Genomic DNA, 11,819 nt, shown 5'->3' with positions numbered 1-11,819 from the left:
ACACATACACATATACATACATACATACATACACATATACATACATACACACATACATACATACATACATACATACATACATACATACATACATATACACACACATATTATATACATATACTAAAATAACTTACTACTACTACTTGGACTACTGTAGCTAGGCTTGTCGCAATAGACAATAAATCAATTAATTCAATTCAATTATACTTTATTTATCCCAAAGGGAAATTATTTGTTGTTGTATCTCGTTATCCTCATTTCATTTAGAGATGTTATAGATGCTGATAATCGCATGATAAAAGAAAATGATCAACCTCATTTTCATTTATCATCTTTATCGTTCCTTCGTGTCTCTTTCTACTAAAGACACTGGATGACAAAAAGTTCAACTCTGGTGTTTTTCCACTGACCCCTCCCTTTCTCTTTAAAATCCATTTTAATGATCCAAAATAGCGTTTTTGGATCATTAAAAGCAGCTAAGCTGAGAAGCTAAGCTACGAGCTAAGCTAACATATATTAAGAAAAAACCTCTGTCTTTTCGAAGCTCCAAAATTCACAGTTGAAACCCGTGCCTTCGTGTAAAACGTTGTTTTTCTCTGTAAAAAGAAGCTGAGAACTTGTTTACTGATTTTTTTATTTTTATTAAAAGGTTTGTGTGATAAATGTTATGCTAAAGAGCTCAAACCACACAGAGCGTCCGCCATTTTGAGAACCGAAGAGAGACAGCCCATGTCACATCAAGGGGCCTCCCTCCCATTTTTCTTAAAGAGACACGCTGCTCGCTTCCTCACTATCCATCCTTCGGTTCAAACAGTCTTTTACTTCATCTGGTGGTCGAAAAAAGGTACAACACACAAAACAAATTAACCAACATTTCATCTCAAATTTGACAATAATTTCTCATTATTGTCAAATTTTAAATAATATTATCGTTTATCGCAATAATTTCGGAAGCAATTAATCGCCCAGCAAAATTTGTTATCGTGACAAGCCTATCTCACTTCACAGTTTTTCCACTTATCACGGTGGGGTTGCATGGTCCCTAACACCCATGATAAATGAGGGAGCACTATTTGGCTTTTTCAACCATGTTTATCTCAAGAGATCACTTTACGTTCCTCAGACTTTTTGTGCTGTTAGAGGTGCAACCACCTTTTACATCTTATTTCAGCTGTTTTTCTGGTTCACCTTTTTCAGCTTCTATGTGTTGACTTCAGCTGTCTTCAGCTCCTTTCAGCTTCTTTTTGCTCATTTAAGCTATTTTTCTGCTTTCAATTTCTTTCTGCTAATTTCAGCTTTTTTTTTTTTTCAGATTCTTACTACCAGTTTCATCTTTTTATATTCCTTTCAGCTACTTTCAGCTAAATTCAGTTTTTTTCAGCCACTGTTCTGTTAAATTTATACATTTTCTCTGTTATTATTATTTTGTTTAGCAAATACCAGACTTTTGTGCTTTTTCTAATAATTTAAATTTTTCATGCTCCATTCAGTCTCTTACTGCTAATTCACGCTTTTTAAAAACATTTTCAGCTACTTTTTGCTCATGTTCATTTCTTTTTTTTGCCAATTTCAGATTGTTTATAATCAGTTCAGCCTCTCTCTGCCTATTTTAACTGATTCGGCTACATTTCTGCTCTTTTCAGGTTTTCTACATATTTCTGCATTTTTTTCTACTGCTTTCCACATTTATTTTACTGATTTTATCAAAAGGCCGCTGTTCAGTTTCAGTTCGCATTAACAATTCTGTGATGAAACCATTTCAGCCTGATTTCATTTTTCCAAAGTTTTCAGCAAAAAACTGCATTTTTACAGGAAATACAGTTTCTGTAGTTGATAATGCATTTGTTTTTGTTTTTTTTTCCTCTCAGAAATGCCAACAAGAACTGGACGAAGATTCAGGGGCACTTCTTCTTCGACACCTTTCATCCTGTCAGAGATTATAGTGTTGAGGTGAGCTTGTGGGGTTTGTGTGTTTAATTTAAGCTGCAGTGAAACAACAAGTTGATCTTTTATTTCTCTCTTTTTTAGACCATATTCTACACTTTTCCCAGTCTATCAGAGTTATCTGACGACGAGTGGATTCCACTATGGAAGTTTGAGAAGCTGTCTTTGTTTCCTGAAAGTTCGTCGTGTCCTTTGAGAAATCCTTCTCCTGATTTGGGCCGGCTGCAGCCTGGAGACTGGATTCAGCAGGACAGAAGTACAGTAACACGCCTCTGCTGCTCACCGTGACGCTAACTTACTAAAGTTAACAAGGTGCTGCATCTTCCAGGTGAACAGGATAAGGAGGAGCGCTGGGCCGAGGTGCAGAAGAAGATCACACCCTGGAGGTTAGACGTCCAGAATCAGGAACCAGAACTTCAGCTGGTTCCAGCACAGAGAGCTGCTCGGATTGGCAAGCAGCAGGGCGCCCTGCTGGTTGTTGCTTCGCTCATCGACAAGCCCACCAATTTGGGAGGTGTGAAACTGCACATCTTATAAAATTATGTCACGATACTTATAAAAAAAAATTCATAATTCATTGCTCATCTGAATTTCCATTTGATCCGTTAAACTCTGTTTCATACAATAAGTTTCAAATTTAGTTTTAACTAGATTTTAAAGTCGTTTCGACAATTCAAGAGTGATTCCAGTGGAGTGACCCTGTCTGACTTAATAAGCAGATACAACCGAATATCATCAGCAAAGCAAGGAAAAGGGATGTTATGTTTTCTAAAAATGGACCCCAAAGGCAACATGTAAATATTAAAAAGCAGTGGACCTAATATAGACCCTTGAGGGACCCCACAGATTAGAGGAGCTGCATATGATGAACATTCCCCTAATTGAACAGAAAAACTCCCGTCAGATCGTCTTCAGGTGTTTTCCAGCGCTGTTATCTTTGGTGATAATCAAAATCAGAATAGCTTTATTATCATTTCATCGAAGTACAGCGATATTATATTCCATAGTCATCAGAAAGAGGGGCGAGTGTACGTGGCTGCTGCTCCTAGGAGTGTGGCCCCTTATTCTTGATAGAAAAGGGGAGAGACCATGAGGATAGGATAGTGGGTATTAAACAAAAGATCTCTTCACACCTTGTCCTTGTCCATACATGATTTAACAAATCAAAAAAAAAAAAAAAAAAAAATCTACCAGCAAGCACATTTATAAACATATTGCATATATATTTGACGACAAGACGCTGAGCTTTGTCCATGAAGCACTTCCAGATAGCACCATAGTCCTGATAAGATGATAATGTGTCAGCCGCTACAGCTCTGATAAGCGTTCACAGAAGTTCTCGAGGTGGACAGAGCAGAGCCTTCTCAGTTCACGCACCCCCAGGAGCAGTTTGATTAGTTGGCCTAGTCAAGGCTGAACAGGGAGGCCAGATTCAGATAAGCCACAGTTGGTTTTTGTGCAGACAGACTGTTTTCCTTGTCAGCCTCGAGTTCTGCTGGTACTCTCGATGATCCAAAATGGCCAGATTTATGGGCTTTCCACTGGTCTGTGCTTATTAGCCTCCTTCAAGATCGACTTCCAACATGCTGGCGAGTTCCAGAAGCCGCAAGTGGCCTATGATTTTCATAAATCGCTTCCATCTTATGATTGAGCTCGTAAATCAGTTGAGTCTGAGAGCTCCAAGCACGAATTAATCCTTCACATAAGGTAGGCAGCTTTGCCATGGCCGAAACTGCCGCCGTCTTTCTTATTAGCCGATATGTATCTGATGGTGCCAAAAAGCAGACACCCTGCTATCATAAATCCAATGATGTATAAATCTTCGACATCCTCCTGAGACAACACAGAAGGGCACATCATTTTCCACTCTCCCCACGGATCCATGATATACCCAGCCACGTGCGTCTCAGCGGGGCATGAGGGTTCTCTCTGTCGCTTGGTTGAAAAAAAAAAATGTATCAATTGCGTTGAAAGTCCAGCTGACCAAATCCATGACAGTAATTTACAATTCGGAAGATGTAAATAGAAGCTCCGATACACAGGACAGAGCAAAAAAAGCAGGAGGAAGGCAGGAGGGGGAAGAAAAGCATCTGTCTTGCTTGAGGGTGAGTGATGAAAAAAAAAGAGTGGGTGAAGCAGTCAGAAGTTTTTCATAGTGCAGCTGATTTAAATGTTACCAAATGTTCAATCATGAGCTGACACATTACTGCCAGAAACAACTAACCTTGTTTATTAGCGTTCTTCTCATAAATATCTTGTTTTTTCTATGACATGGTGATTCTATAACAGCCCAAATTCTATAAGTAACATGAACTTTATTGTGTTATAGGTCTTTGCAGAACATGTGAGATATTTGGCGCCAGAGCTCTGGTTCTGGACAGCCTCCATCACATCAATGACAAACACTTCCAGTCCCTGAGCGTCTCATCTGAGCTCTGGCTTCCTTTGTTAGAGGTGATGTGGTCAAATTGTACAAAGAATTTAGTTCCTGACTTGGCAAGTTCTGCAACAAATAAATTGTGGCGTTCACTGTGATTTCAAAATAAAAGCTCCCAGCATCTGAAACAGCTGGGAATGTTCAGCCTTTATTTTAGTCTGCACTGACTGCTATTTAAAATCTCATCTTCTGTCTATATTTGTATTTGTGCCCCCCCCCAGGTGAAGCCTGTGGAGCTCTCTGATTTCCTGCAGGCGAAGAAGAGTGAGGGTTACTGTATTGTTGGGGTGGAGCAGACTGCCAACAGCCACAGCCTCCAGGACTACAGCTTCCCTGATAAAACACTGCTTCTTCTGGGGTATGATCACGTTTAATATAATAAACTAAAATTAAAAAAAGACTAAGTGCAATGTTTTCCCCATTGGAGCAATTTTTAGCGCATACAGTAAGTGCATCCAAACCTCTGTCCTCCCTGCTCTTGTGAGTCTCATCTAAAGCTGTGAGCTGACGCAGCTGCTCAGTGCGGTTCTCCTCTGGGCACACTCCTTTCTTTTTCCGTTTGTTGTACCTGTCGGGGCATGCTCGGTAGTAATTGGCCTCTCCCTGAAGAGGGGCAAAGGATTTGAGTTTAAAGACAGGAGACGAACCAGAACGCTGACCTGTGGCTTCTCTCACTGGTTCCCTGTGTTTGCAGCTACTCGGGCGCAGCAGCACGTTCAAGATGAAATGTTTGTTCTGCCGCGGCAGAGAGGACACCTGATAACGGTGTAGTTTGTTTTCCTCTGTTCAAACACAGCCGAGCGATGCGGTTAACTTCAGCACCGTCTGCTGTAACGTTTCCGCAGCTGATTTCCCATCAGCTCATTCTTGTCTGATCCACTTTCACCCAGGATGAATGGAACTCATCACTTTCCTGCTTCCTCACTGTGTGGCTGGCTGCTGAGATTAAATTACTTTTTTCTTTTCTAAACATCTATTTGTGTTTACTTTGCACAGCTGGGGTTTAGCAGCGTGCACACCGTATTTTTCACCGTGTAAGTTGCAGTATTTTGCATAAATTAGCATGCCTGCGACTTATACAGCGACGCAACCTATTTGTTTTTTCCCATATTTATAAACCAATTTTTTTGCTGAGATCTGATGATTTCATTCATTCTGACATGAAAATATTTAACACTACTATTTTCAGCTGCTAGAGGGCGTTCGAGTCATATGGAAAGCCAAGTGTCTCATTAATAGGTAAAAGTGGCTATTAATGACACACTAGGCTTGCCATACTAAGCCGCCTTCGTCTCGCTCCGGAACTCCTGGAACAAACGTCAAATCATTTGCGTTTTGCTGCGCTGCCCAGGCGAAACGCAGCTAATTTGACCATTAAAGTGCATTTATTAAAGGAAAAGTTCAACTGAGACACACCTTTGCTATAATTTTAAACAAACAAATAATTGTTTTAAATGTTAATCTTGTTAAATTCTTGTTAAAGTCCTCCTGTGCATGCTCCCGCGGCCGCCATTTGGCAGCCAATCAATTTTTGGCACAACACCGGCCCACGTTTCTGGGTTGTCAGCGGTGACGCATAACAAACACGATGCATAATAAATGTGACCCATACGGCAAAAAGTGACATATTTGTTTTTTTTCCACTTTATTAGACATAGAGTGCCTTGTGAAAGTATTTGACCCCCTTGAACTTTTCAACCTTTTGCCACATTTCAGGCTTCAAACATAAAGATATAAAATTTAAATTTTTTGTGAAGAATCAACAACAAGTGGGACACAATCATGAAGTGGAATGAAATTTATTGGATGTGTCAAACTTTTTTAACAAATAAAAAACTGAAAAGTGGGGCGTGCAATATTATTCGACCCCTTTACTTTCAGTGCAGCAAACTCACTCCAGAAGTTCAGTGAGGATCTATGAATGATCCAATGTTGTCCCAAATGACTGATGATGATAAATAGAATCCACCTGTGTGTAATCAAGTCTCCGTATAAATGCACCTGCTTTGTGATAGTCTCAGGGTTCTGTTCAAAGCGCAGAGAGCATCATGAAGACCAAGGAACACACCAGGCAGGTCCAAGGTGCAGTTGTGGAGAAGTTTAAAGCCGGATTTGGATACAAAAAGATTTCCCAGGCTTTAAACATCCCAAGGAGCACTGTGCAAGCAATCATATTGAAATGGAAGGAGTATCAGACCACTGCAAATCTACCAAGACCCGGCCGTCCCTCTAAACTTTCATCTGGAACAAGGAGAAGACTGATCAGAGATGCAGCCAAGAGGCCCATGATCACTCTGGATGAACTGCAGAAATCTACAGCTGAGGTGGGAGAGTCTGTTCATAGGACAACAATCAGTCGTACACTGCACAAATCTGGCCTTTATGGAAGAGTGGAAAGAAGAAAGCCATTTCTCAAAGATATCCATAAAAAGTGTAGTTTAAAGTTTGTCACAAGCACCTGGGAGACACCAAACATGTGGAAGAAGGTGCTCTGGTCACATGAAACCAAAATCCAACTGTTTGGACACAATGCAAAACGATATGTTTGGCGTAAAAGCAACACAGCTCATCACTCTGAACACACCATCCCCACTGTCAAACATGGTGGTGGCAGCATCATGGTTTGGGCCTGCTTTTCGTCAGCATGGACAGGGATGATGGTCAAAATTGATGGGAAGATGGATGGGGCCAAATACAGGACCATTCTGGAAGAAAACTTGTTTGAGTCTGCAAGAGACCTGAGACTGGGACGGAGATTTATCTTCCAACAAGACAATGATCCAAAACATAAAGCCAAATCTACAATGGAATGGTTCACAAATAAACGTATCCAGGTGTTGGAATGGCCAAGTCAAAGACCTGAATCCAATCGAGAGTCTGTGGAAAGAGCTGAAGACTGCTGTTCACAAACGCTCTCCATCCAACCTCACTGAGCTCGAGCTGTTTTCCAGGAAGAATGGGCAGAATTTCAGTGTCTCCATGTGCAAAACTGACAGAGACAAACCCCAAGAGACTTCAGCTGGAACTGCAGCAACAGGCGGCGCTACAAAGTATTAACGCAAGGGGGCCGAATAATATTGCACGCCCCACTTTTCAGTTTTTTATTTGTTAAAAAAGTTTGACACATCCAATAAATTTCTCTCCACTTCACAATTGTGTCCCACTTGTTGTCGATTCTTCCCCAAAAATTTAAATTTTATATCTTTATGTTTGAAGCCTGAAATGTGGCAAAAGGTTCGAAAGTTCAAGGGGGCCGAATACTTCCGCAAGGCACTGTATAAGATATCTCATTGTGCACAAGTGGCAATTTTATTTTCATTTAGAATATTTGTTTTTAGAATAAAACATCCCAGATACTGACCCAAAATTTGGTGTGATATCTGAGTTTGTCCCCAAAACATAATTTAAATGCTCAAAGACCTCACAAGATCTTTGTTTAACATTTTGCCATTAACTATTGGAGTTAACTCTGTCTGTTAGCAAAATATGCCATAAATCACTGGACAGAATTGAATAAAAAACTTTAAGAAGTTACTAGATGTACCCTGAACTGACATGATTCTGCTTTTAAATGTTGCTGAACCCACGTGCAGGTAGACAATGGGAGACTTTCAGGTAAAAATAAGTAATTTGAATTTATTAACAAAGAAAAAAAAAGACTTACTTTCAGGAAGTAGCCGAGGAGAGGAACAGAACATGACAGCCTAGACAGGACAATGCACGGACAAAGGAGGAGCACAGAGACGCTGACTTTTTACAGACACTAACGAGACGTGATGACAAACACCTGGGGTGACGGGAACTGGAGACATGTGCGACGGGAGCTGAACGACAAGGAGGGGAAAACACAAGGATTACAGAAAAGACAGAAGTGACAGCACAAAACCACAGAAATCCCACACCTACAGCTAAATGATTTTGAAGACAACCCAATTCATAATGGTCCTCACAGCTAAATGGCCTTAAACACACACACACACACACACAAAATCTAATTTAACCATTTTTTCTCTGAAAGTGACGTTTTGTGAAACGACGTTGCACAAAACATTGTTTTCAAGATTCAACAGCTCCAAATATAAAAGGGGCGGGCTTTATGCATTTCTTCAAAGAACACTGAACCTTTATTATTGTGTGAATGTTTATGAAGCATTTTTTGATCCATTTTCCACCGTACATTTTTTGGCATCTTTCTCATTCCACAATTTTTGTGCTATTTCAGCAAGTCATTCAGCTCATTCAGGAGAAGGGTGTTATGACTTTTGGTATTGGTGCAACTTTAGCTTTTTGAGAAAATTTGCCTTTTCTGACACTTTTTTCTTCATAGAAAATGAATTGAGCTCATTTTACATCTGTTTACAACCTTTTACTGCTCCTTTCACATTTTGTTCTGGTTCATCTTCTTTCAGCTTCCATGTGCAAATTTAAAAAAAAATCAGCTACTTTCAGCTAATTTCAGTAGTTTTTTGCAGCTGTCTTTTAGATTCTTTCTGCTAACTAGAACATTTTTGTGATTCTTTTAACTTTTTTCTGCTCATTTCAGCTTGTTATGCTCCTTTCAACTGATTTACGCAAGTTTCAGCTATTTTTGCTATTTCAGTTGCTATTTAGCTGTTATGCTAATTTTAGCTTTTTCAGCCAATTCCACATTTTTTGCACTCATTTCAACTTGTTTCTGCCTAATTCAACTAAATTTGTCTCTCTCCACTTCCTTCTGGTAATTTAAGCTTCTTTCTGCCTTTTTAGCTACTTTTCAGCAGTTTATTTATTTATTTAGCTAATTTCCTCTTTTTTCAGATAATTTTCACTTTTATGCTAATTACTGCTTCTTTCTGCATAAGTAGGCAAACATGTTATTTCTGCTTTTTTCTGCTAATTTAAGTTTGTTCTAACTTTTCAACTACCTTTTTAGCATTTTTAGCTAATTTCAACTGTTTTCAGATAAATTCAAGGTTTTTTGTGGTAACTTCTGCTACTTTCAGCCTAATTAACTTCTTTATGCTAATTTTAGCTTGTAATGCTCCTTTCATCTTTTTTCTGCTAGTTTCAGTTATTTCAACTACTACCGGTAGTTAGCTGTTTTTATGCTAATTTTAACTTTTTCAGTTAATTCTAAGCTTTTTAAGCTAATTGCAGCTCCTTCCACTTCCTTCTGGTAGTTTAAGCTTCTTTCTGCCTTTTCAGCTACTTTTCAGACATGTTTTTCTAATTTCAGCCTTTTTAGCTAATTTACCAATTTTTGTGCTCTTTTCTGCTTATTTAAACCTAATTCAGCAAATATGTGTTCTTTCTGCTTTCTTCTGCTAATTTAAGCTTATTCTTCCATTTCAGGAAAATTTTATCCTTTTTTTTTTTTTTAGCTAATTTCATCTGTTTTTCAGCAAGATCTGCAATCAGCATTCATGCTGCATTTATTAAAAATAATTAAAGAAATTTTATTTCCTTCATTCATTCAACCTAAAATAAAGGTTGAATGAATGAAGGAAATAAAATGTCTTTAATTATTTTTAATAATAATTTTTTTAATCAACTGTATATTTTTGTGCCACTTTTTACTACAAATTTGTTTTTGTTTTGTTTTTTTTGTTTTTTGCAGCAATGAACGAGAAGGAATTCCTGCAAACTTACTCCAGCTGTTGGATGTGTGCGTGGAGATCCCTCAGCAAGGGGTCATCCGCTCGCTCAATGTGCACGTGAGCGCCGCCTTGTTGGTTTGGGAATACACACGGCAGCACCTCAACCCTGCTTCGTCTGAAACCAACTCAAAATGTGAATAAAAACCGAGGCAGTGAGAGCAGCCTGACGGGACGCCGCACCACCTGAAGACTCTCCTCAGCCTTAAATCCTGGTTTTAATGACCGCTGCGTTCTGTGGAGCCTGGACTTGGTTCCTTTAGGGTTCTGCAATCCTCACTTCTCCTCCTGTATCTTCATGAATAAAGATCAGTTCTGGTTGTTACGTCCAAATGTTCCACTTGCTGTGAAACTAATTGGATCCTCTCATAAATAGACATTTTGTCCTTGTGTCTCTTTTATATGAGCGATTAGTTTTGCTTTGGATCGTTATGACTGGAGTATAATGTTCACACTCTGTTACATATTCAAATAATACTATTGTTTTGGAAGATTAAATTTTTTTATTGCAGATTCAAGAGAAGTTATAATATTTTTAAATGTATATTTAAATAAAATGTAATTTTTATGCCTGTGTGTGTTCATAACAGTGTGTTCATAACATAATTAGAAGGCTTACTGCCAAAGAGCATTGAAAGGGTTAAATGGATGCTGACGAATCTCCTCCTTTTTAAATAAAGGAGTTGGTTCAGATTTACCAGGTCAGAATGGGAGCGCGTGGAGCAAGAAGTGGGACTACCTTTTCTGTTAAGTGAAAGTTGTTGGGACTTCAGGTGATGTGAGCAGAGCGTTCAGCTGAGCGGGTGATGGAGGATCCCAGCTCGGCTCGGGCTGCAGCGACCAACACGACCGGGGCTGCGGGCGGCTTGTCCCGGAGGAGCCAGCTGCTGCTGGAGGTGCTGCTGGTGCTCATGTGTTCAGGAGCTGTGATGGGTAATCCATTAACATTTATTTAAACACCACTACACTTTCTTCTCCGTCTACAAAAATACATTTAATTAAAAATGAATTAATACCATAAAGTGAAGGCAGTAAATTATTCAAGTGCTTCACATGAATTTACTCTGATTGTAAAGAAATAAACTTTTTTTTGTTGCATCTTAACTGTTTAGGTTTACCAGATAAAAAAATTTGTGTTTTATGAGCTTTAACATTATGTTTAGTACAAAATATATATTTTTTATGATTTATGTTTTATGTTTTTGCAAGAGATTTCTGAGATTTGTGCTTAAGGGCGTTCACCTATTTTAAATTCATGCTTTCACACCCCTTTCTTCCCAGTGCTTTGACCCAAGCGGGCGCATTTCATGCTTTGACGTGAAACCGGGTTTGCAAATGTATGTTTTTTTGTTATTCTCTGTAGAAATTGAGGTATGATTTTACAAACTAGTTAACAGTTTTATACCGTACATTTAAACATACAATCAGCAAAATCTGTAATTTTGGCAGAATAGTACCATTAATTTTAGGGTAATTACTTGCTTATGACATTACAGTATATTTCTATGAATTTTACAATTTCTCGAGAGTTTCACATTAAAATTATGTGTTTTCCACATATAACTGTTTAAATAATGGAAAATGTCTGTTTCTTGTTTTACAGTAGTTCAGTGCATTGACTACGGTGATATACTGTTTTGGATTTAACGGTCTGTTACTGTTGCAATTTGACAGATTTTTACTGTAATTTCTATGGATTTTTTTTTTAACAGTGTAGAGATCTTGTGTACATTTTGTGTAGCTTTCATTAAAGACTATATAGTATGTAAACACATGCATACACACACACACACACACACACATAT

At 38.7% G+C, this 11,819-nt stretch overlaps 2 protein-coding genes across 2 annotated transcripts in view; both read left to right on the top strand.

The window, feature by feature from the left end:
- tarbp1 (TAR (HIV-1) RNA binding protein 1) overlaps positions 1-10,158 on the top strand; it is a 25,447-nt gene extending 15,289 nt beyond the window's left edge. Inside the window, exons 24-29 of the mRNA XM_037693307.1 lie at positions 1,869-1,950; positions 2,029-2,200; positions 2,273-2,458; positions 4,274-4,398; positions 4,603-4,739; positions 9,978-10,158. Of these exons, the coding sequence (XP_037549235.1) occupies positions 1,869-1,950; positions 2,029-2,200; positions 2,273-2,458; positions 4,274-4,398; positions 4,603-4,739; positions 9,978-10,158 (883 nt within the window). The remainder of the gene's footprint in view (positions 1-1,868; positions 1,951-2,028; positions 2,201-2,272; positions 2,459-4,273; positions 4,399-4,602; positions 4,740-9,977) is intronic.
- Positions 10,159-10,820: 662 nt separating this feature from the next.
- The window catches only part of LOC119417977 (5-hydroxytryptamine receptor 1D), a 4,096-nt gene continuing 3,097 nt past the window's right edge, over positions 10,821-11,819 (top strand). The window contains exon 1 of the mRNA XM_037685227.1: positions 10,821-10,947. Coding sequence (XP_037541155.1) covers positions 10,821-10,947 — 127 coding nt within the window. The remainder of the gene's footprint in view (positions 10,948-11,819) is intronic.

The sequence above is a fragment of the Nematolebias whitei genome, chromosome 1 (assembly GCF_014905685.2).
Source record: "Nematolebias whitei isolate Nwh7 chromosome 1, NemWhi1, whole genome shotgun sequence".
Taxonomy (NCBI): domain Eukaryota; kingdom Metazoa; phylum Chordata; class Actinopteri; order Cyprinodontiformes; family Rivulidae; genus Nematolebias; species Nematolebias whitei.
Note: the sequence above shows the minus strand (reverse complement) of the source record. Positions and strands in the feature narration are given on the sequence as shown.